Source organism: Mixophyes fleayi, chromosome 5 (genome assembly GCF_038048845.1).
Source record: "Mixophyes fleayi isolate aMixFle1 chromosome 5, aMixFle1.hap1, whole genome shotgun sequence".
NCBI classification, from domain to species: domain Eukaryota; kingdom Metazoa; phylum Chordata; class Amphibia; order Anura; family Limnodynastidae; genus Mixophyes; species Mixophyes fleayi.
This window is the reverse complement of record NC_134406.1, coordinates 168,393,349-168,420,321: the sequence shown is the minus strand read 5'-3', so window position 1 is coordinate 168,420,321 and position 26,973 is coordinate 168,393,349. Positions and strand designations below refer to the sequence as shown.

The window sequence follows — 26,973 nt, the reverse complement described above, 5'->3', positions numbered from 1 at the left end:
TGCCTTTTTCCACATTCCTGGATTGTTCCCGAGTTGAGATCCAGTGTTACAGCTCTCAAAGAGGATCCACTCGAGTCTAGATCATACATCTTTACCTGACTGTACGCATATATATATATATATATATATACACATTTTGTCCTTTGTTGTCCTGGTATTACACTATGAGGCGCCCTGCCTGTGCTTTGTTCTAGTGACTATTTTCTTCTGGATTGACCATCTGGATACAGGCTTATACGTGGCTGCCACTCACACATGAGTGAAGTGATTGTGGACTATCGATTATTATATCTGATACTATATAGTGTTGTGAACTTTTATATATAATACTGACCGATGTGGTAGATATCGCCAGAGTATATCAATTGTTGTGGATATATATATATATATATATATATATATATATATATATATATATATATATATATATTAGTATCTGTATGTAATTTGCCCAAGTATGCATGCGTCTCTTATGCTGTCACATCTGATATGAATTGCTAGGATGGCAAATAATATCAGCTGTCAGTTTTTGTTTGAACACACATTTCCTTTGTGCAGAGGTAATGTATTTGTCCATGGAGGTTTATACAGCAGGGAGTGTCTGCAGACTTCATTTGTTTTGGAGCTTATATTGGAGAAATTACTGATGAGATGTTCAACTTAATTGTGTTTATTTTAAAACATTTTATTTTATACTATTTCCATGTATTACATCAGCTCTAACTGTTGAATGCATATAGTTTATTTGTCACTGGAAATGTGTTGCAGTATTAATATACATCTTTATATTTACTCTGAGGGTCCCTCCCATCTAATTTTCTTTTTTCCAAAATGTTGTTTTCAGTAAAAAATAGTTTTGCAATTTAGGTGCTAATTTATGTGTTTTTGCGGGGTAGTGTTAGAGTTGTGTATATTTAGTTTTCAGTTTTGCTGTATGAACTAAGTGTAGTATTGGACATTCACTGGGCCTATTTTTAGATTTTGGTAATCACTTTAAAATAGAAGCAAGCTGCCAGCTATAGTACTCCGCTTTCTCCTTTGTGTGAAGTGACATTGGGTTAAATTTGAAATTCCTACAGTGGATCAGCTTACTTTAGTACCGTGCAGCAGCATGTGGATTAAAATGCCTTTGGTGTCGGATAATTCACATTTTTAAAGGTATTCATGGTTGTCAAAACAATACTTTGTTTACACACTTTGTTTATTTAAAAAATAATGTTACCTTCTTGCAAGCCTAGTTCAGATGGGCAACAGGAAATGTTCTGAAAGAAACATTCTTTTTCTATAATTATTTTTTCTCCTCAAAGCACTTGGCATCTGTACACTATCTCTACTAACAGAGTTGAAACTGCATGCAGATCCATTACTAAGATGTGCCATATTGTGTGTGACAAGGACACGAAAGTCTGTTAACTGTGCAAATGGTGTCTGCCATGAAAAGTAAAAGCATTTATATTCATTTTAATGTTTACTGATGAAAGAGGCACATGTTGGCAAGACTATGACGTAAGAACTTCAGAAAAAATTGTGCTTGCTGTAAGCACTAGGCCAAGTGGTTAGCACTTCTGCCTTACAGCACTGGGGTCATGAGTTCAATTCCGGACCATGGCCTTTTCTGTGAGCAGTTTGTATGTTCTCCCCGTGTTTGCGTGGGTTTCCTCCGGGTGCTCCGGTTTCCTTCCACACTCCAAAAACATACTGGTAGGTTAATTGACTGCTAACAAAATTGACCATAGTCTGTGTGTGGCTCTGTCTGTGTGTGTGTGTATGATAGGGAATTTAGACTGTAAGCTTCAATGGGGCAGTGACTGATGTGAGTAAGTTCTCTGTACAGCGCTGCAGAGTTAGTGGCGCTATATAAATAAATGGTGATGATGATGATAAGCACTATACTGTGCCCACAATTATGTCACTGTTCAGCTAGAAAAGCGATTAGCTGTTCATTAGACAACCGTTTTAGATCCAGTTGCTGGTTCACATGACATGGTCAGTCTGGTGCTCATTAACATTTGTTTTTATTTTACTGATGATAATGTACAGAAATTATGAAGTCACTTTCTACAATAGTGACCTAAAAATACAGTTAGATGAGGAAGTGACCACAGTATATCAAAATAATGTGCACCTAACAGCTTTTTTCATTTTTGCTTGTTTTTTGTTTAATATGCTTCTTATATTAGGTAGTTGAGGTCTTCCCATTGTAATTATATAACATTTATTTGTAAAATATCTAGTGCATACATATGTATTTAGAACATATTTGTATTCTAGCCCATGACAAGTGTACTTATCACTCACTGTGCAGTAAATTCTCTTGTAAGCTAAATGCACACACTACAAAGTTCTATCTCGCGATCTTGCATTTTAAGGTCAAAAAAGACTTGGGGATAATTTATTAAGCTGCGAGTTTCCGGCTGGTTTGAAAAATGCAGATTCTAGCTATCATTTTGTAGAATATGCTAAATATATGGTCGCTAGAATCTGACTGGTTGCTATAGGCAACATCACCACTTTTCAAACCTGCCAAAAACTCGCAGCTTAATAATTTTACCCCTTGGTCTCTGGCGTTGTAGAATCTTAAACCATGCATGGGTTTGGCTCCTCGTAGGTCACTGTGTAGTATTCCTACTACTGATCATTAACCTGTTATTATATATCTATGTTATGATATGATATATGATATGTTTGATAGTATAGTTAACTTTTATGGACTGATTTCTACAGATGGTTTTGTACATGTTGTTTTGCTTACAAAGAAGCTTACCTTAATATTCTAGTACACTTAGCTCTTCACATCTATATCATGGAGAACATTAATTATTTTCGAATTTTTGTGATTAAATTGAGGACATTTTTTTGTTAAGTAAGAAAAAGGAGACACTGGGGAGTGACCTAATGTTAACAAGGCAACTCAATTGTTATTAAATCTGTATAAAGTCCTTAAACTAAAGTAATGACCAGCCTGCCTCCTTGATGGTTAGATGAATAATATCATTTTATGTAACAGATCCACATTGTTTTCCATATGTAATGCAGCAGGACATTGTATGCAAATCACCTTCAACTTATATGTCTGGACTATAATCATCTTCTGAGATAGGCAACATCCTTCAGGTCTAAAAAGTTTTCATATAGATTTTCATATAGATTTTAATGAAAGTAGTATAATCCCATTTAAGAATCCATGGAGGAATTGAAGTGCGTATTGTCAACACAAGTGAATACAAAATTACAACATTGTGAACAAAGATAGCTGGATCAGAAGCAGTTTTCTTCCAGCAATAATAAATCCAGATGTATTTTGTGTAAAACATTAAATATGAGCAGACAGAAGCCAGTTGTTTGTTGCTGGACCTAAAGTATTGCTGCGAAAGAAATTAAATCTGCTGAAATCCTTCTCCACTTTTAATCCCTTCTGTCTTGTCCCATTGGTGCCCTGTGTATTCAATACATGATCGGGTTCTGAAAATAGCTTTCATTTCGCACTTGATCATATATGCACTCAGGCACGTTCAAAAGCGTTCCTCCCTGTATGTTGACCAGGTTACGAGGATATTAAAATGTTGCTATGGCTAGAGGAAGTGTGTCCAGCCTTCTAACTTGTTACATCAGCGCAGATAGAAGGAAACATTTCATTTTTTTTTCTGGCAGAGTTTGCTTGTTCATGAAACTTGCTCCACCTTTGTTCTGCTATAATGACAAACACATACGCTACATGATCTGAACAATAAAAGTACAAAACAACAAAATAAAACCCAAATTCCAAATGAATTTAGTTCTATTGTAAAGGCAATATACACACTATTCTTTTTCTCAGATAAAGAAGAAGCAATTAAAGACACTAAGGGATAGGTTTACTAAACTGCGGGTTTGAAAAAGGTGGAGATGTTGCCTATAGCAACCAATCAGATTCTAGCTTTTATTTATTTAGTGCATTCTACAAATTGACAGCTAGAATCTGACTGGTTGCTATAGGCAACATCCCCACTTTTTTAAACCCGCAGTTTAGTAAATATACCCCCTAAGATCCATTCAGTTGGCCAAACAGGAGATATCACAGAGTTTATCGGCAATTTGGCCCAATATTGCAGTTTGTTTGGTAAAATAACCATGATGCCTGCTAATAATCCAATCAAAAACCCATGAGATTATTATTGGCATGTTGTGAAATTGCTTGTGTCTGGTCGTCTTCTGTGCAAAACACCCCCAATGTGGTCTAGAAGTAATCTAGCTGCTCTGCCTGGTAGTCAAATCGTTGGATCTCATCCAATGTGGTCACCTAAATTCTGTTGCCCAGTCCGAGCAGTAGGATGGGCGAATGTATGGCTGGTTTTAGTTTCTAAAGCACTTGGCAGTAAGTTCCTCTATACTAACCTATTGATTAAAGCACATTTTGAGTTCATTATTTATTTACAGAATAGCTTTACTCTCATATTTTATGTTGAACAAAATACCTCCCTGTGTTTAATTATCTGACTTTAGAAATCACTTCACCATGAATTAAGTGTTGAATATTTTGTATTTCAAGACCAGTTTGATCTGTTTGCATTTTCTCCTGACGGACAGATTGCCTTTTTTAGGATCTCAGAGTGTTTATAGCTACGTTTTCTTATTTCCAAATGCTAGTGAAAGATTACTTGCTCATACACTGCTTTCTACCACAGGTAAAAGCACTGAACGCCTTTTTGTACTGTAAAAGAGCAATAGCAGGAAACCTCTAACTTCACCCTTCTCAGATTCATTTTGAGTTTTTCTATAGTAAGACACATACAATGTTAAAATAGTATCTACACACAGTTATTTTATGCAGCCATGTAGTTTACCAGTTTGTTGAAAGTTTCTCTTTGGCAAAATATGATATTAATTGTTTTTTATTTCCTGCAGATTCTCCCTGGGTTGTTCATCGGAAATTTTAAAGGTAGGTTATTTGTAAAGCTTTTATTCTGTTTTAAACATTTTACGCAGCATTCGTTACATACATGTCCAGCCACCAGGAGTCTGTCTCATTGCTCAGAGTTTGATAAAGAAATTATCACACGGTTCCCAGATATCATTACAAGATTTATTGCAATAATCTCCATAATCGAGCATGTGTACAGCGAACCGTGTACAGTGCCTGACATAGATGTGTGTAACATGGCATTCATATATAGTTAGAGATATGATTGGCGCTACATAAATAATAATAGAATGTATGCATATTACACTGATTTAGATAGTATGGCCTTTCATTTTTTAATGATAGGTTCAGTTTATTATTTACTAAATCAACTTCCCCAATTATGTCTTCTGTTAGTCAAGCAGTGCTGTTCACACCTAAGCATGCAGTGTAAATTTGTATTGCTTCATATTTTATTATTCAGCTTCAGCACTGTGATGTTCCCCTGCTCCCAAAGCAGATCTTTGCTATTAGTCTGTAGTCTTATGTACCCTGACGGCTTTGGTGTGGCCAAGTATCACTAATCAGAAATATCACTATTGGAGCCAATACATTTAGACTATTCTCTCTTTGGTCATGCACAAGGACCACCATTCCCTGCTGAAAACAAAGGAATGAAATATCAATGCAGTAGAGCCCCATGCCAATGCAGAGTGTTTTATGCCAGTATACCATGCCTACCACCATCATACACATTAATTGCAAAAGGACAGCGGTATAGACAGTGTCATATACCCCTATCTCTGTGAGGAATACGCTCTACCACTCAAGGATGAACCTGCTACTTGGGTTACCTGACCCCATTAAGAGTGACCGAGAAAGTGACTTACACGGCCTTGCGTGCACGGCCATCACTTACTTGTTGTGTTAGAATATTGCAGGCGGTGTTCCATGGAGCAAGCGGGACCTATGGTCCCATTTGTCCCACTGTTCTCATTCACCTATTCTCTAAATTTCCAGCTACTTTCACCCTCATTCATGTCACGCCAAGCTGGATAATGAGCCTTTTAACTGACAAACATTTTGATTGACTTTGTAAAATACATTGGTCTATGTGCACATGTTTGTTTACTGTGCCTTACATGCGGTGTACTGAACATACACGGTGAAGAGACTACAACATGTCATGAAAAGCATTGCTCTCTGCTACCTTTAGATATATCTAATGTGTTGCTGGTTTTGCACAGCTTTGCATAAGAATGGATCAGGATCAACTTCATATATGCACAATCTCCACCCCACCATCTTATTTACATATCTTATCCCCAAAAAAAAAAGAAATTTAGTTTTTGTTGATCTTGCACCTACTAGTTGCATTAGCGCACCTATCCTGCAGACAGTGTCATATCTGCCATGGGTGCAGGGTATACAGTGCACACTGGCCTATGAGGCAAGGGGGCTGTGTGATCGGGGCATAAGTTTTCTCTGCCTGTTCATCACCAATACATTGTTGAATGTGTGACAAAGTATTTCTAGATATTTCTTCTTAACACTATCTTGGAGAACTACAGAACACCATGAAACTTTACTAGCCAATCAGATCTTTTGTCTGATCCCTTGCCTTGCTAAAGCACGACTGATTGTGCACTGAGTCAGTTTCGGCATGCACTGCAGTAGGATGTTACTAAAGATCAAAGAAAAAAGTAGCGGCGCAAAACAGGTTATCAAGGTGGTGATAGATAAATTAAAAAGTACAATATTGTAATATTATAATAGGAGGGAACCAATCCAATTAAAAAATATATTTAATGTCCTACTAAAGGACAATTATAGATTGTACACAGCTGAATCTCATAAAAACAGATACATTAATAAATATTGCAGTTACACCATAGTGTATTAAAACGGACTTGTTATCAGGCCTTTGATTCAAGTCATTAATTGTCTTGGAGACCTATGATGATGTGTGCATAAATCATATTGTGTATAGTTTCAGGGAGAACTTCACAGTCACAGTTTGTTTTCAAGTGTAGGAACTGGTTTAGAGTTTGACCAATCTTGCATTACGAACGTATCTAATCAAATTGTGCTGTAAATACTGTATGTGTTTTGAGTTGCTGAAAAAACACCAGTCTATGTCCGACATACAAATACAAGGATAGCCTAGATAAATGTTTTAAATGTGAAAGGTGCATTACCCAATTTGTAGACCATCTAATGAAGTCCCAAACACACAAGATAGGATAGTGTCTTGACATTGTTATTAATAACAGCGGAAGTTGCAGAAGAACCATATCTGTAGATGTGCCCATGTTTCACTGGGGATAGGGGTGCTACTTACTGTGCTCAACTTACTCTTGTCCACCCACATTCCACCCCATAAAGGCATAAAGTGTCGCAAGTCTACGCTAGTCTGAGTTACGCTGAATATGAATCCGGTTTGGTTCATGCATATATTTCCGCACTACTAATGGACTCGCGTCCAACTCCAAACGGGGCGCATAACATTATGTTGCCTACCACTTTATTAAACTGTGTTCATACTATGTTTGTCACAGGTAACAAACATTGTATAAACATATATATATATATATATATATTATATATTTCCTGTTCTGCAGATGAGAACAAACTAACACCTAACTGGCTTGTGCTCCATTTGGCAGTTAACTGTAGATTAGTTACATTTAGGCATAAATTCAATGGGTGCTAATTCCACCTATCAACTCATGTCTGAAAAAAGCATCTCCATGTCACTGGAAGATTCATCTTCACAAATATACTGTTACTGGCAGTAGTAGTGTCCCATTAGGAGCTCTCTAAAGTTCCTGGCTGTATTGCTGGTCATAGAAGTATTTGACTTATTTGCTTATCAGACTGCTCAGTGTGCTATAAACGCACAGAAGCTATGTTGTTAATCTCTGTAATGGATAAGAGACCCGACACTGAGCACTGAAGTTACCGGGCTAATAGTACTTATACACATGCTATTACAGCACATACAAACTGCGTTTGATTCAGAGCCACTAGAAATAGATCACTATTGCCTTAATTGCTCTGAGTTAAGCATTTCCTGGTAACCCCTTTGTAGATGGTAATACATTGATCTAGACACACTGTAACTGTAGAGAAGTAAATACTGTGAGCTGCTGCATGATAAATGGAGCAGGTGTCTAATGCAGCTATTATTTTTTTTCTATAAAAGCCCTATACATTTAGAGCAGATTAACACTGAAATTGCTAAACTCAAAGTTACTAAAAGTTACTAGTAGGTAATTTTATTGTATTGCACAAAGTCATAGGGGGGAATTCAATTGGAGTTTGTATGTTCTCCCTGTGTTTGCGTGGGTTTCCTCCGGGTGCTCCGGTTTCCTCCCACACTCCAAAAACATACTGGTAGGTTAATTGGCTGCAATAAAAAAAAAAAATAAAAAAAAAAAAAATAAAAAAAAAATTGACCCTTGTCTCTCCCTCTCTGTCTGTCTGAGTGTGTGTCTATAGTAGGGAATTTAGACTGTAAGCCCCAATGGGGCAGGGACTGATGTGAATGAGTTCTCTGTACAGCGCTGCGGAATTAGTGGCGCTATATAAATAAATGATGATGATGATGATGAATTGACCGCAGATTTTTTTTTTTTTTTTTTTTTTTACACCGGGTTAAGTCATTTTAACAAGGTTTTCACTCATTTTAGAGCAGGTTAACTTTACCCGATATGCAATTTAATTTTTTAACTCTCCTTGTTTTTTCCACAAATGGGCCTATCGCGGACAAGTTGAAGATCCATTGAAAGTATAGGGAGGGAGAAGCGTTTAAAGCTATTCAATTGTTTTTTAACGTGGCAAAGTAAACTGTCAAATCTCCTGTTTTATCTTGCACCTCTCATGGCTGGGAAAAAAACTAAAAACATAAGAAAACTATTTGAAATCATGTAATAATGTAAAAAAAAAAAGATTTTTCTTTTACAAAAAGCATGTAAAAAAAAAAAGTCATAAAAATAATACACACTAATATATTTATGTATGTTATATGTACTAAGATGTATGTACTAATGTGTTTAGTCATGGTATGGATGATTGTATAGTAAAAAAAAGTAAAATAAAAAATATAGTAAAAAAAAGTAAAATAAAAAATATAGTAAAAAAAAAAAAGTACTGTATGTAGATATTATAAAATAGAAAGGTTGTGTAATGCAATACAAATGTATGCCAATCCATTTTTTTTTATTATAGATGACCGCGTTAAACCCTCCCCTTCACTCCCCAAAAAATTTGCAAGCACCAATGATTAACGCGCAGGGGCTGGCTTACCTTAGAATTGAATTGCACAATTTTTTACGTAGCTAAAAACTGTCGAGCCAGCGGGTCAAACCCCACGCAGGTATTATTTTTTTTTTTAACCCTGCCGAAAAAACCCCCAAACCTGTGGTCAATTGAATTCCCCCCATAGAATGATGTTGGAGATGAAATGGAGAAAAGTGGAATGTGCTCTAGCCACCCTCCCCCTCCCCAATATACCCAACACTATCATTCAAGTGTCTGGTATGACAGTTTGAATTAGATTGCTTTGCCTTGTTCACTTCTCCTCGTACACAGTGTTTTGAGGCTCGAGCCGCACATGGTCTTACAGTAAAAATGTTTTCAATGTCTTCTTCTAGACAGGTGTAGAAATGCAGCCTGTTTGCACCCTGGAAAAGCTCTGTAGATTATTGTCTTTGTTTCCCCTGTAAAGTCTTTTTTTTTCAATGTAAGCCTTGCTAAGCCATCTTCTTATCTTCATGCACACAAGCGGGCATGAAACATAATAGCAAGGGCAATAAAGTAGTAAATATGAATGGGAGATCACGTGTCTGTATTGAGTTCTATATTTATCTTACTGGTTCTTCTCTGAGACTTGCATGTGTTTATCCAGAAAAAAACAAGTCTCAATGATCTTCCTAGGGATACACAATGGCTGCATCTAATGTATGTAGGTGATGGGTATTAATGAAGAAAATAGCATTTAAATCCTGTGCAGCACTGGATGTAAATAGTAGTCCAAAATTAGAAAGGTTCAGAGTAGGTCATGGTGTTACGTCCAAGGGATAAGCTTACTCTGCATAACAGAAACTCTTTAACATCCAGATGATGCTAAACGTTATTATGTCTTGCAGCAAGGACCATTAGCATCAGAGTGTCCAAATTGTTGTTCCTGCGTGCCATTACATCCAGTTGTTTCTGTTAACTAACTCCATAATAAATATCCTTTTTAGGTACTAACTTTATTTTAATGCTCATTCAGTTACTATTTATATTTTAAATTGCAGCTTTTGCCAACTGTCCAGATTTTGTATGTATGGTTTTTTTATGACATTGACATGTCTATTGGATACATGTCTCATTAATGACTTTTCCGTTGTGTGTCCTGTATTAGACTATTTGTTAAGGGGCAACTCGTGTGCTACCTCTATGCATCCAGCTATATGTTCCAACGGTCATAATATTCACATTTGTGATTATTTTTTTTATTCTTTAGTGTCAGTGACCAGGACTCTCAACATATGTTACAGTAGGGCTATTATTGTAGCTTCACCGTATTTCCCATTTGACCGTGCTATGGATTATGGCAGTGGCGCCTATATAAAGAATACAAATGTTTACTACTAGATTTTGTCCCATTAGAGGAATTTTGTATAAATTTATCTCCCAGCATTCCAGATTTTTTAATTTAGATATTCCCTATAAAAGTTTGATCCGCAAAACTATGCATCTAAACTTTGCTACCAAATCAATTACCTTTATGGATATATACAGTGTACCGAAGACATTTCTGTTGAAGTAGGATTACTAAGGTATTAACTATTGTTGTTATTAATTAATGCTAAGATTTACTGTTGATAAATTATACTAGTTTGATATGATCCCAGGATTTCTGTTACTGCAGCAGAGTGATTCCATCACCTGCAGGTTAATTTGCTATTTAATGAATTATAAAGTTTAAGATAATCCTGATTCAGCTAAGCGCTAGTATTGCTAACTAGGTCATTTTGTTAGCTTGGGGCCTAGAGCAATGATTGAAGATGCAAAAGTATATTGATGTAGAGTTTTATGTTTTGTTTTGTCTTTCTTTGCCCAATTGTGATTTTACTATTCCCCTGCAGATGCTCGGGATATTGAACAGCTACACAAGAATAACATTACTCACATTTTGTCTATACATGACAGTGCCAGGCCTATGTTAGAGGTAAGCAGAACTGCCTTTCCCTTTCCCCCCTTGCTTTGTAAGTATAATTTATTACATCCTTCCACATGTCCTTGTCTGTAACATTGAATTTACAGGCAAGGGCGTCTCTTGAAAATATGTACTTGCTAGTCTGCAAGCAGCCTTTGTTGTAATACGTAATTCTAATTTTAAAAGTTATTATTAATTATGCTTTGAAAATCGATTTATGATATTGCAGCGTTTTCATGGTTTAATGTATATATATGAATTTACTGTTTTGCAACTGTTTAGTGCTTTAATGCAAGAGACATTGGGGCATTATGTGGACATCATTCATTAGATTTCTTTGTGTTCTTTGTATTGAACCAACTGCTAGTGGCCATATACATTTCAAATATAATGACTAAAAAGAACATGGCTCCGTTTAGAAAGTGCAAAAGCACATTGCAAATGCTGTTGTGCAAGGTCACACCTTCTGCATGGATTTGCAAGCCAAGATGCCCACCTTTGTCTGGGTGCAAAAGTATACATTGCCTGATGGGATCAGTTGGACAGATGGGGCACATGGGAGGAATCTAGTAAATTGTGATTTGCAGAAGTCGCCTTGTAAATCACTGTTTGTTAGTGATCAACACAGCGGTATGCAATTCGTCACATCTAGTAAAGATAAATTGCCATGTAAATCTTTACTTCCTCCAAATCGTCAGACATCTTAAAATCACAGACATCTTCAGTTTCTCGTGCAATGTATAGAGCAAGGAGATTCTAGTAAAGAGAAATATAGTAAGTTGTAATCTTACTGGTTTCAATGGTCGAGATTACCTGAAAAGCAGATGGATTTCCCATTCTTTCATGAACTACATGCAGAAATCCCAATGAAATTAATGGACTTCTTAAATAATTAAATAAATAAATTGGGAAAAAAACATCGCCCATCCCCATATTCCTCAACCAGACCAAAGTCTTAAGGTTCAGCATACCAGAGTGTGTTTCAGACCCAACCAGTCTGGCATGAGGCTGACACATCTAGAAGTCAATCGAACAGGCCCCTTTCTAGAGGAATGCTGATTAGCACTAGGGCTCTTTCTGACATCCCTGGGGTAGTGGGTGCCAGGGTAACAGTAAAAATAAACTGTAGGGACCATCAAGTAATCTTAGTGCCACATGTCCATGCAAGTCCTGACAGCCACTGCTGGTGCTTATAGATCGACATGCAAGAGTATATCCATAACTACCAGTGGCTATTGCGGAACATTTGGTTCCTAAGTAGAAAAATATTATTAAATTTAGAATTCATTTAATTAAATGAAAAAATTTGAAATAATATAAGAAAACGGTTAGAAAATAACTGTTCCTCATGGAGCCCTGCTGCTAAATTCCATTGTTTTCAATGGACCAGCAAGGTCAATACCAATCCCAATTTTGTTAATTTACTGAACAACTCCCCCCCCCCCCCCCCCCCCCCCTCCCAGCCCAGGGGGGTTTGGGATGAGTGACATCGCCTTTCAGCACAGGTATGGTAACCTCTGGGAGCAGGGTGTTTCCCATAGGCAACTGGTTTTTAACCTATTTCGTGGCCAGCACCCCTTTGATTCTTAAAAGATGTTCCTGCACCCCCTTGAAAAATATGTTAAGATTCTTCTATCAGGAAACCATGCATTTATTGCAACATACTTTAACATACATATTTATAACAATCATCTTAAAATTTAAACATAGACTCCATTCTCAATGACTGTTTTGCTGTTGCCTTTTCACATCCACTAAGTGGCATCCTTTTATAGAAATAACCACCCTGATGTCTTCACTCGCATTTTGGCATTTCTTTGTTTTTATATGAAAATCCCATCTCGCATAGGTAAGTGCTGGTAAATGATATTCGTATCTGCAGTGTGGAAATGGTACTAACTGAGCACACCATAAAAATGATTTCCTCTTAGTATAACGCTTCGCACTGCTGATTAAGAACCGCCACCAGGGCAGTAGACCTGCCCTGACCAACCTTTTGTTGCTTATAGCAGGAGGACTCGCACTTGTGGTCTCCCTGAAACCAGGCAGTCTAGGACTCTGGCTGGTTGCGGATTTGGGAAGAGCATGCTGCCCAGTTTTTATTTATTTATTTTTCTTACATCATATTATAACAGTTAGAACCAATTTCACAAAGTTAACATGTCTTTGAGTTTTATAGACTTGTACACTTTTATGATTTATGATTGATGTTAGCCCAGCACTAGGAGGTGGAATATGGATATCTGTAGTATGTCATGCAAGTGAATTAAGTGTTTATTAGTGTATTTTGTGAATTAAGTAAATTGCAATTCTGGCGCTGTAACTATAAATCTGGGTACTCTGAGAAAGAGGCGGAGCTTTTTAGCATGACCATGGATTGATATTTAAGGAACAGCAAGTAGCGCATATTATAAATATAGAAAATTTTGCCTGTTCGTTTATTACTGTGAAGAAAAAATATGTAAAGATATTTATAAATGTCCTCCTTTTATTATTGTATTATAATATAAATATATAAGAAATTCTCAACTAACTATTAAATATGATGTTTCCCAGTTGTCTGTCTTGTGCACATTTTTTTCTAATATTGTAACACCAAAGTCTTTTCCTGCTCTACAGGAGCAGCATAACAGCAGATTTTGTAATTGACCAAGTAAAGTGTTTATTCACAGTGTCTGTATTACTCAGTGCTCCATCTCTATTGATCAGTTATGCAGTGCATGTCTTATGGAATATCATCTGCATTTTGATCTCCCTAATGCCTGAGCTCTGTTATACCATTATGTGCTTCTTGGCTGGCTTCCAACAATGCAAATTTAGTGCTGTTACGAAGTAGGGAAAATATTTCTCTGTGTAATCAGTGAACCAAAAAACGCATCAGGGTATTTGTTACTGAGACTATCACAAACAGTAATAATATGCTGCAACAACGTAATAGGAAAGCAAATTTTTTTCCAATATAGTCTTTCAAACATTAATAATCCTAGTAATACTGCTATTATGCCCTCTATATATTACTAGGTTTAAGTATGTGTGAGTGTGTACAGTGGATATAAAATCTACATACCCTTATTCAACTGTTTTATGATATAAAGTCTGAAATCAAGAACATTCTTCACCTTTTAATGTGATCTTGCAGTCAACCAGGTTCAAGTGAAAAAATAGACATATTTTTTTAGGAAAGTAACACAAGTTCCCACACGATGACAGACTGGTGTATTGTGTTTTACACTGGTTATATTTTTCAATATGCTGCCTGTTGCCTTATTTGCTTTGTACAATTTTCCAGTTTCAAAGTGTCTCCCTGTTCCATATTTTGCTAATTTATGGATCTGTGTGCATAGAAAAATGAATGAATTTGAATATTTTTAACTTAATCTAGAAGATTTTATATTCGTTTACTTACTATTGTACTGTTTATAGTAATTGACAATTTAAGTTAGAAACTTTTTTTTTTTTTTTTTTAATTAGTTTGAAACATTTACTACTGCAATGATCTAAGTTCTTGAGAACAAAACTTCACAGGAGAGAGTTAGCATTTCTACTTTTGAAAAGATGGAATTTAGACATGACATGAGAGTTGGATGGAATTTAGACAGGCATGAGAGTTGGACAGCCGTGAACTGTTAAACCTTGTTGAATCTTTAAAGGGATTTTAAGAAGAGGTACAGGATGCACTATATCTGAGATGGAGACATGCTAGTACAAGAGAGGTCATGCCCTGGAACTCAAGGGTGGATAGCTATGGTTAGGAAACAGTACTTGGCTGAGGGATGCAGTGTATAAATCTACTGAAAACAATTACAGTAAAGAGTTTCGATTACATGTATGACTGGCTAGAGAATTCTTAAAATGTCTATTTGTATGCATAAAATGTATTTGAATTACAAATGTTCCATGCATGTAATGGTGTACAGACAAATCACATATATAAACAGCAATAACATATATTAATCAATCAATTAGTCAGCCAGATTTTTCCATGTATTATTTTGGGTACACCTATGCAATTATCGTGCAGATCACACGATTTAGATATTGCAAGAGTGTGTACACTTCCATGATCATGTTTTATCGTACCAAAACACTCTGCATCTGATTTGATTTTATAAACATCCTAAACATCACGATCAACGATGGAACGATGTCGACAAATGTGGAAGTGTGGTCACACACCTGACCAGCAGTGTAGGCAGATATCTGTAGAGTGTGTATAGAGTCACAATCATTTCAGAAGTTGGTTATGAGAGATGAAGATCACAGATATGAAGGTAAATTGCGTAGACCTGTACGCATAACTCAGCATGCTCATTGGAACATACAATTGTTGGTGAAATCATTGCAGAAATTGCATCTGAAGTAAGATTGCATAGGTGTCTAACCAGCACTAGACTGAACAGAGCCAATATTTGGCTGGTTTTGGTTACAGCTTACATGCTATTTGTACCATGTCCTTAAAGGGATATGTAAGTGAAGGATAAATAATACCGGAAGGACGAATGGTTTGCACATCTTTGTACAATGTCTGCTAGTTAGGCAGCCTCCCTTATATATTTTTACTAGGGGCCATCCATCAGGGACTTCCACCTCTCCCAGATTGAAAACCCTTCCAGTGCTGGCAGCCAGGAGAGGAGAATACTGTAGGTGCATGCTGTAAATGCTAGAAAATCTCTAGGCACGGCCCAGGATGTGGCCACGCCCACCATCATGGTGTGGCCACGCCCCCATCATGATGTGGGCTCTGACATTCCAGTAATGTTGGGCTCATCTATACATATTCCCGGTTCCATCACCTAGTGAGCTAAATCCTTTACAGGCAACTACCGTAATTTATTCATGTCAAACTTGGATCTTGTTATGCTGTTGATACTTGTGCCCCATGTTAGCTCTGCATCAGAACTCAGAGGATAACTATGCCTAAAATATCATATTAAACTCATTTATTGACTGATGCACTAGGTGGGATTTTGCATAGAACCAGTACTACCATTTTCAGAATCCGTAATGCCACAGAATGCCTTTCAGTGAGGGCATGCTGTGCACAATCTTCCCTGCAATCATTGACATTTGATTGTAGTGGTGCCCAAAACTGCTTCATTGCATAATCGCTAAGATTTTAAGTGCACAATCTTATGCAATAAGGTAGCCTAGTTTGTCATCTATGTGAGCTATAAGAAGTGGTCAATTGCAGGTACTGTATTTCTTTATTTTCTGTCCTGCCTGTATGCTTGGGCAAAGTACAATGTTTGCATGGTGTCCACTTTGAACCACAATTGCCACTTCTGCATCTTGCCTCCGGTTCATAGACTGCTTGTTAAAAGCTTATGTTCTATGCTTTTATTACACTGTAATACATATGTCAAACATGGCTTATGCTTACAAGATATTCATGAGTCATGTTCGCTGAGGTTTGCAGCACAAACAGATGCTGAGCTTTCGCAGTGGCATGATGGACATCCTCCAGACTTTCAGTGTTGCCTCAAACAACCACTGACAGTTTTGATACTGCCAACATATGTACACCGAAATTAAAATGTCCTTGAAAAGTGGCTATTTCAGTCATCTGCTGATGGTAAAAGTCAAATAAAGGTTGACAAACCTGAAAGGACTGGCCAGGTGGCAAACACATAAATATTTGCATATAGCAAAACAGATTAAACTTTCGTGTTAACTCTACAGCAAAATATATTATAGCAAACGTTCCTGGAAATCATTTGTGAAAACATGCATTACTGGTAAATGACATTTGCTTAAAATTATTTATTTTATGTTTTAGTTGGAAATCGGTAGATCTCGCTTTCTGATTTTAGAAAAACAAAACAACTTCTATGTATAGAATTAAATTTTTCCAATTGGACAGTACAATATTTAGTTTTGCAACAAGTCTTTGCAAAGTAATGATACTACTGCTATGCAAAAGGAATGTGATTACAGTATCTTTAAATATGTATTATGCATATTGTTCATTTTTATGACACTATTATAAAATAAAATTATAGCCACCACCTCCTCATTTTATAGACAGGCTTGCATACATTATTTATTACAGAATAGTACAAGGTATTGAGAATAATAATGAGGACAACAGACCAGTTTAATCTTACAGTATTTTAATACTTTAATCCATAGCAGTATCAAAATCTAAGAGCTTCATTCTGAAATAAAACATCATGTTGTGTGGGGCCTATCAATGTAAATCTATAATCAGGCTGAATTATAAAAAATAGATTTTGGGTGTGCTTTGCCGAACACTTATAACGCTTGCCATTGCCCATAAGTGTTAAAAGCTGCACTGGGAGAGGGGAGATATGGAGAGGGGGGCAGAGTGTGAGACGCGGAGAGGGGGGCCGCAGTGTGAGACGCGGAGAGGGGGGCCGCAGTGTGAGACGCGGAGAGGGGGGCCGCAGTGTGAGACGCGGAGAGGGGGGCCGCAGTGTGAGACGCGGAGAGGGGGGCACAGTGTGAGACACGAAGAGGGGGGGCACAGTGTGAGACACGGAGAGGGGGGCACAGTGTGATACAGATGGGGGCCAGGTGCACAATCCATTATTGGAATTAAAGAAAATTTTCTTATGGGGAAGGGCGGGTGTTTATAGTTTTCATGTGCTATATTTATATTTCTTATACTTGAAGTTTGAACAAAATAAAACAAAAGGATAATACATATTTTCTGTTTTTCCATGTGGTGGGGCCTAAAGCAAATTGTTGCACCGGGGCCCACAACTTGCTAGTTCCACCTCTGTACATTACTAATAACTATACGTTGTCTTCGAATCTTATTTTATGTACTTATTATTATCAAGATGTAATAATCGCAACAGAGAAGGGAGTCATAGTGAAAGACCCTCGTCATCATTTTTTTTTCAGTGCTGCTCACTCTAGCCCTGTATACTAAAATTAACTATTGCCATTGTGACTGTTAAAATAAGAAACACGGAAGAGGCCATTCATCCTGCTGTACAATGGACGGTACTGTTTTATACCAAAAATTGTGTGTTCTTTTATTTTCAAAAGGTCCCTATCTTTACAGTTAATTTATTTGTAAATGCCTGTGTTTATGGCTAGTTTAAGCCTGTCTTCCATAATCAGCCAGATAGAAGGATACATGTAGATTATGGTAAAATACCTGTCAATCAAATTATTCTACACTGCTTAATATTTATATGTCTGTTTTTACTAGGATTGACTGGGTTCATAGGGTTTACATAGTTTTTCAGCATTCTTAACGACTAACAAGTACGAGAGTAATTTCCATGCTTGGATTGCCCATTAATCACCAGAGGAACCTCTGTTGCCTCCCAAGTCTAAGTAGGCCCTATAATGTAAAGACAGAACTATTGAAAAGTAGGCCTACATATACACATATTCCAGCACAGGGCTCCTTACCCGCAGCACACATATAGTAGGTACACCTACCACCTTTGAAATCACTGGTGCAACATGGTTGTAAAAGATAATATCTACATTGACCTTTTTTAATCTGATTGACTTAAAGGTGTAAACAATCCATTATATTGGTTCTTAGCATTAAACTATACAAGTCCTATAAACATGTAAATTGTTATAAATAAAAAGAGTGCTTGATAAATCCAATTCCTAACCACCAAAACTAGATGAAGTTGTTGTCTCCTGAAACCAAAAATCAGTTTAACCGATACAGTGAGAGCTTGAAAAACTAGAACAAGTTATAGGATTTCCCAATTGTCAAGACTTGAAACAAAGCGAGAGTTAAATGTCTAAAACAAAATCACAGTTTTCTCCAAAGCATGAAGATGGTGAGCACAAATGGAGGCAGTGAAATAGACTGCTTTCATGTGCTACCATCAGGTGTTTTCAGCTATGCTGCAAATTGCTTTGAGTTAAGAATTGGGATTAACATAGTTCTCAATGACCAACCACCATAAACGAATGCATAGTTTATGACTTATGTAGTTATAAATTTGCTATACACAATATTACGGGGGTTTTTCCTCCTGAATTCATTTTATTTTTTATTTTTATTTTTTTTTGTTTGTTTTTTAAATCAATAGAACAATGTACATTGCAATTAATTTAAAATATTAAAATAACCGAGCAAAATATGACTAACACTAATAATGTTTACCATTTCTGAGCATTACACTTTAAATAAAACAAGCCAGTGAAAGAAATTATCATAATGAAGACAAAGCTTTACTTGTGCAACAATATGTATTGCTAAAAATAAAACCATTTAGACATTAATAAAGTGTGTAAGCTTTTGATAGCCCTTATATATTTCTAGACACTAAGTTACCACCTGCATGTTAATGGACTTGGAACACATGAACATTTAGTTCTCTAGACTTTGACTTCATTGACACTCTGAGAATGTCCTAGCTGTCAGATTGTAACATCTGTGACGTAATGGTGCTTTCATGTACTCTGTTCTTCCTCTTTGTTTTGTTACCAATGAAGTGATTTGACGTATCAAGCCTAGGTTATCTCATCTGCTTAAAATAACACTATAATTGCTTAATGTTGATGGAAATTAGTGATTTATGTTGGTATTGGACAGGTTTAGATCTCTGTTTGGTGCAGGACATCTTGATGTGATGAAATATGATTGTTTGATTGTGGTATGTTCTTCTGACCCGGTCATATGTCAGCTAATCTGATGATGTGGTTTGGCTGATGTTTTGATATGAATAGCTGAAAAAAAAAAGGCATCATTGCGAAATTTACACATTGCGAAATTTACACAAGGTATATTTCATATAAGCTCCTAGCATTGTCTGGGACCTTATATGCATCCATGATCCTAGCTTTCCTTTGCAGTGCATGCCACAATACGAACAGCTAAATAATGAAAATAATAATTGTACACATTGATTTGCTAGCATTGTAAATGTATAAACCTGTTTTATCTCTCTGTGCAATCATTGTTGTGGTAAGCACCTTTTATCATTGTTTTTTGTTCATTTTATTTAAATGAATTATGACATTGTTACTTTGTGTCAGTTTGAACAAACCATATAGATCTCATGGTTTGTTTCATACACTATGGGGCTTATTGAATTGTTAGAATATCCCGCCGCGTAAAAACTACTACCGTTATTACGGTAATAGTAAGCTGGATTTCAGCTTGCGGCTCAGGGAGCTGCGAACTGAAATCCAGCGAGAAAAATACCGTAATAACGTTTTTTACGCATACTATTACCGTTTAGTCCGCGCGCCACAAGATTTTCAGCGTTTCCGCCGACAATTGAATATGCCCCTGTAAATTGCACTTTTTACACACACACACACACACACACACACACACACACACACACTTACAATTAAATCTAGGCAAAGCCAATGAAAAACAAGTGTACTTATTAAAGAGCATCAGCTTTATTTAATTTTTAAAAACCATTTTGAAAACCTTACTGAGTAATAGGCAAACTATAGTATTATATAGCCCTAGCTGTAGTTAAAATATACAGTTTTTAAGTACGAATTTGTGACGTGCGCAATTATTGTAGAACGATAATACACTTCAAGCTTCATCAGCCAGGACATGTCATGAGACGTCTGTTAATAACGGGTGTTATACAAATAATTTATTTTTGATAGAAAGCGTTAACAGTCAGTTATCAGAATTTCTAAGCACATAAAGTTCTAAAATTGTGACTCACTATGTAAATATTTATTGGATATGTAAATTATGTGGGTTTCGTTAAAAAAAAAAAAAAATCTATAACGGACTGTAATGGCTTGTAATGCAAATATGTGGCCATCAAATGATCTGATCACTATGGATTTGTATTGGAGAAATAAATGCATGTTGACTTTTATAACATAATATAGATTGCCATACATTTCTGTTTTTCTATATAGCACTTGATTTCTCTTTAAAGTAATGGTCATTTTGCAATTTGGCTGTTTTTATCTCGCACAGTGTTTACAATTGTGTATGTCCCTGTTGCTTCTCTTGTGCAGGCAATTCTACCACTGATAACCTGACAGCTGCCGAACAGATTCTTGTGCCGCAACACCTGTCTTTCATGTGAAACAAAAGCTCTCGTTATAGCTCAGCATGTTTCACATAGGATACTTTTTCTTCTCTCGACATTTAACTTTCGAGTTTCATATGACACAGCTGCCTTAGTTTTAAAGTAGTTTCCTATTTATAAATGTTTAGATGTCTTGATATAAAGTAGCTGTAGAATGTAGCAGTTCTAAGATCATCAAACCTTATTCTTGAAAAGTCACTTAGTTTTCAGGGATTAAAGTAAATTTTATGGAGCGTAATGTTTTATAGACACTTACTATACCATGAATCCTCCCAAATGAAAGACATTCATATTCTGCTTGAGATTTGTGTGGATCACTGCATTCGTATTATTATATAGAAAGGAAAATGAACAAGGAAAGCAGGATTGTTCATCTGGTGGTCAGTGGGCTATTCACAAAGTAATAGCAATAAATTTAGCGGCTACGTTAGGGCTCCATGGGTCTGGTGGCTGCTTCCCCTATTTAAGTGACCGTGGACACCAGAAAGTTTCCAACATCTTCTAAACAGGTTGTGCTTGTGCTTCCCGATGTCCTGAGTGGCCCTGAGTTTGCACAAAGACCCAACTGCCCTTAGCTTCATCACTGGTCTTTCTCATCAAAACTGTTGATAAAATGTAGGTAAAGTTTGGCAGAAGTTTTATCTTGTGAACCAATTTACACAATTTCCAGAGTGAATTATAATTTAACAGTAAAATGCATGCAATACTTTGTAGCATTATTATTGTATAGTTAAGGTCAGTATACATATCTCAATACTATATGTTAAGGGTATCAGAGATTGCATGTAAGCATCCTTTCAGTATAGAAGAAAGAATGTTCCATCACAAACACATGCTTTTTTACTATAAGGACAGTAATGTGCCTTATGCTGCCAAGGGAAGTAGTGTTTGATATTGATAGAACATATTCATTTTTGTATAGAGTTGTAAGTGGAACAGTGAAGAAAAATTACCATGCTTAAAAGGTCCCCTCTGGTTGCTTTCAGGGATAGTCCTGTAATGGGGATATCTTAGGGCAGCTATTTCAAGAAGCATGTTAAAAAAAAAGTTAATTTCCTTGCAGGGATAGTCTGAAGTGATGGTTTCTACATTTTTGACCAATCTTATAATAATTCAAGTGACAAGATTTTGTGTTTTATGTTCTACATTACTCTAATTTTGGTTATTTGCAAGGGACGAGGGTGGTACCACCCTGGGTAACAGGATTGTTCGATTTAGACCTATGTAACTATAACTATTTTCTTTTCTGAACGCATTCGCTCTCCCTTACCTCTCAATCATCCTATTTTTCTGCAGAGCTTTTGCCCTTGTTTTTTATACACAATTATGAAAAAAAGCATTGTTGGGTCCAAAATCTTTTTTTTTTAATATACTGTGTATATATAATACAAACAGAATTGACTTGCTTTTTGTTTTGTTTTTTTATTGTGAAAATTTGTGCTACTTGATGCTTTGTATCATAGTTTGTGTTTTTGCTTTTATGTGTTTACGAACAGTTCTGGCAAAAGCATCTTGCTAGACACCACAAAACATATGGCATTTACAACTATTGATAGCCACAGCATTTTATTAAACTGCAATGTCACAGACCCTGATATAACAGAAGAATTAAACCACAATACAAAATATACATTACTTAAAGCTGATGTGTCACTCACAGTAAAGACATTAAATTAATATTCAATATCAATTTCTTGCAACCAGTATCTGGTAAATATTTAGGCAGTGCCTCAGTGATGTCACTTGTTCCTAGTGAATTGTTAAATGCACAAAATAGATGCCTCTATAGGTGAAAGGTCTCCATGCATATAAAAAATGCCCCCCTTTCACCAAAGGAAATGTTAGTAGGTTCAGTGGGCTTCTATATGTCCAGGACCATGCCGGTTCTTGTCACTGAATTCTATAATTTACAGTGTTTATTTTATAAGAATATAGACTCCAAATACACTTTGATTAACAGAAATAGTAGGATTGGAATCCAGCATGTGGCACCTATAAGGAAGTAATATGATTGGGCTTGTATTTGATGTTGTACCTAAAAGTGTGCACCGTGGCTCCCAGGGGTGCAGCGGCGCTGTCACAGGGGTGCCGTGGCCAGGAAGAAAAGAAAAAAAACAACAATTTACTAATCCGGCGGCACCTGGGACCCAGCATCCTCCTCGCTTCTCATTGAATGTCGGGCATGACGTCATCACGTCCAACATATTCAGTGAGAAGCGGCGGGAGATAGGAGGATGCTGGGTCCCGGGCGCCGCTGGATTGGTAAGAAGACAGAAGAAATAGAAGAAAGAAGGCCAAGTATGGCAAGTAAAGAAAGGGGAGGAGAAATGGTGATAGGAAACAGCAATGGAGAGGCAAAATAATGAAAGAGCGACACAGAGTGTGTGGATGAAGGAGGGGCACAGAGTGTGTGGATGAAGGAGGGGCACAGAGTGTGTGGATGAAGGAGGGGCACAGAGTGTGTGGATGAAGGAGGGGCACAGAGTGTGTGGATGAAGGAGGGGCACAGAGTGTGTGGATGAAGGAGAGGCACAGAGTGTGTGGATGAAGGAGGGGCACAGAGTGTGTGGATGAAGGAGGGGCACAGAGTGTGTGGATGAAGGAGGGGCACAGAGTGTGTGGATGAAGGAAGGGCACAGAGTGTGTGGATGAAGGAAGGGCACAGAGTGTGTGGATGAAGGAGGGGCACAGAGTGTGTGTGGATGAAGGAGGGGCACAGAGTGTGTGTGGATGAAGGAGGGGCACAGAGTGTGTGTGGATGAAGGAGGGGCACAGAGTGTGTGTGGATGAAGGAGGGGCACAGAGTGTGTGTGGATGAAGGAGGGGCACAGAGTGTGTGGATGAAGGAGGGGCACAGAGTGTGTGGATGATGGAGGGGCACAGAGTGTGTGGATGAAGGAGGACAGAAATATAATTGAAAAAAAAATATAAAAATATTATTTTCCCTTGGATTTATGTGTATTATTTTTGCAAACAACTTACTAAATATTTCTGTCCTGACCTAGATACTTATTACGTTATTTTGACCCAGCTACTTATAAAACGGTACTGCTCTGTAATTATTCTGGAGGGGTGCCTTGAAAAAATGATGGATACTCCTAAGGGTGCCGCAAACTGAAAAAGTTTGAGAACCACTTACCTAAACTAAGGTCATATTTGCAACTCTGAAATATTCTGTACAGTGGTTTGATATATTTAGATTATGAAACAATGTAACTGTAATCTGCTCACTATGCAGAGGCATCTTCCCGTGTTCAGAGATGCAAATCAGATGGTGATGTGTATTGGGGTCAGAAAGGGAGTGGTGTTGTCAGTTTGAAACCTCTTTTCTTTCTCTTGCACGATAATCAATGGGGGGAGGTGTTCGTGTAGGTTTGATGACCCAGCTCCCCCCTCCCCTATATATGACTTATTTATATGTATTTTCCAAAATTGGGTTTTTATAGCTAATTGTTGTGAAATGATCTGGTACCTTCCATAGCTGAAATGTACCCTGTTGTTATACATAATAGACTATTTATCCATATCCATCTGAAAAACTGTACATATTTCTATTATATGTGATAGTTAAAGGGTCCATTTTGATTGCAACAATAAGACACATTTGCAAACTTACGAACAGATGTGCAATTGTATTGTGATGTCATGCACCTACTTTTACGTAAGTGTGTCAGTTTTTTTGGTGTAAGCAGTTGAACAGCTGTATCTGTGGTGGTGCAAAAGTTTACCTCGCCTCAATGGAAAGTTGAGAGGACTAGAGGCATTCCATGTTGAGTGTAGATCAAATGCAAGGATGCAACATGCATTTAGAGGACACATCTTTTTATTCCATGCAAAAAGATTTGATTTTTCCACCATCTACGAGATGGGTGGGTTGGGTCCCATTCTATACTCGATGGCACAAATGTTGCACCTCCAAGTTATTTTGGTTAAAATGTGCCAAGAATTGTGCTTTTCTGCCAATCACACATATGTAACATGAAATAAAGGAATCTGCAAACCTGTAAAACTAGGTGCACATTGATTTTTCTGGAGGTAGTAGCTCCAATGGCCAGGAAGTGATCACTTCTGTTTTGAGAAGAGACGCATGGAAAGTATTAGCTGTGGATTAGTTAGTGCGTAGCTTAAGCCCACATTAGACATCTTATTTAGTCCAATGAAATATGAAGCAAGGTTGAGAGAGCACTTATAGTGTAATGTTCTTGGAGGGAAGCCAGACCTTATCTCCTGGATATACCAAAGTTCTTGATCAACAATGTCTATTAGCCTATTTCTTGTGACAAGCAGAAGCCTTAAGGAGAGCACCTTCCAGATGAGCAGATGAGATCTGCGATGGTGGTATCTAAAGCAGGATCCACTACAGAAGTTGAAGGATGAACCTCAGTGGCTACTAACGTCTCCATTTTTCATAGAATGTGGAACATGATTATTGTGTGTAAATTTTGCCTAAGGAAGCAAATCTGCTCATTGTGATGTGTGGTATTGGTAGTGTTTAATTCATGAACATTTAACTGGGGATGATATGTGGAAAATAAATCTGTTTAGTATTTAGTTGATAACAGAATACCAATTAAAGTTTGAAAACAAATTGTACTCCTCTCTTGCATACGATGTAAAGGGACAGACCATGGAATAGAAAGATTTCTGTGCTAAAAGGTGTAGGGTGATGTTAGACAACTTTAGAGAATAATATACTTCCATTGCAATCTGTGGAGAGTTGAAGGTCATTAACTGGCCCATACAAAATTGGGTCCATTGTTTTGACCCACATGAGCTTGTTGAGGAACTTTTATTTTGGGCACACTCAGCACAAGCAGAAATGGAATCTGTGACATCATTCTTTAAATTGGGCCAGCAATAAGTTTTGGAGATTAATTCCAACATTTTTCTTATACCGGAATGACCAGTGACCTTAGAGTTAAGGCAAGAAGGCTGAGCCAGTAAAAGTTTTTTCCAGATGGAAGATAGATTTTGTGACCATAATACATGAAAAAAACCGTAAGATAGATGGTTCTCATAGGTTATCTTGATCCAAAGCATCGGAAGAGAGAACATCGGCTAACAAATTGTTGAAATAGCAATGGTTAAAGATCAAACAAGGAAAATAGAGCCCATTGGGCATATCTGAGATTCACCCACTCTTCTACAGCAGATTTCACTGCTAAATATTAGCAGTTAACAAAAGAGTATTTTTTTCTGTGGGAGAGAATTTCTTCTAAAAAAAAAACCAAATACACACATGACTGTGAGCACACTTTTTTATGGAGACATTTGAATTCTGAGAATATGAACTTTGAAATTATTAAAAAATGTCTCCATCTTGGCATATAAGACAATCTCACACATAGACATTATGGAGGCTGAACAACATGATAGAGTATTCAGAATGTCTACCACTCAGGTTGAAAGTAGTCTTCTACCTTAATCTGTTGTAGTTTAAATCACCCCTCAAGTCTAGTTTAGAAAAAAAGTTAGTTTGTCTATTGTGGTCAGAGTTCTGAAACTCCCTGTAGTCAGAGACTGGTCATTCTTCTTGGCAAACCCCCCAGCACTGGCTGGAGAAGTAAGTAGACTTGCAGATAGAAGGTTAGGCTGTGTTTACAGTAAGCATTGGCAAGGTCTGAATAGTCAGAAGGGAGAAAAGATCAAAGACCAAGAGATGGGATTTTTTGTTTTTGTGGTTCTTTTTTTTTCTTTTGCTTTCTAAGATTCCTACCAAAACATGAAGAAACCCTTAGATAGACCTCCGTGGACCTAACATAGAAAGAACTTGACTGGACTATATTGTTGACACTAGTGTAGTGCTTAAACCAGATATAAAGATTTTGAAATTACATATAGGAGTGTGATTCCTACTGGAGTAATTTTTG

General features: G+C 37.0%; 1 protein-coding gene across 1 annotated transcript in view; it reads left to right on the top strand.

Moving 5' to 3' along the window:
* The window catches only part of DUSP22 (dual specificity phosphatase 22), a 54,661-nt gene that overhangs the window by 8,244 nt on the left and 19,444 nt on the right, over window positions 1-26,973 (top strand). The window contains exons 2-3 of the mRNA XM_075212990.1: window positions 4,885-4,918; window positions 11,017-11,099. Coding sequence (XP_075069091.1) covers window positions 4,885-4,918; window positions 11,017-11,099 — 117 coding nt within the window. The remainder of the gene's footprint in view (window positions 1-4,884; window positions 4,919-11,016; window positions 11,100-26,973) is intronic.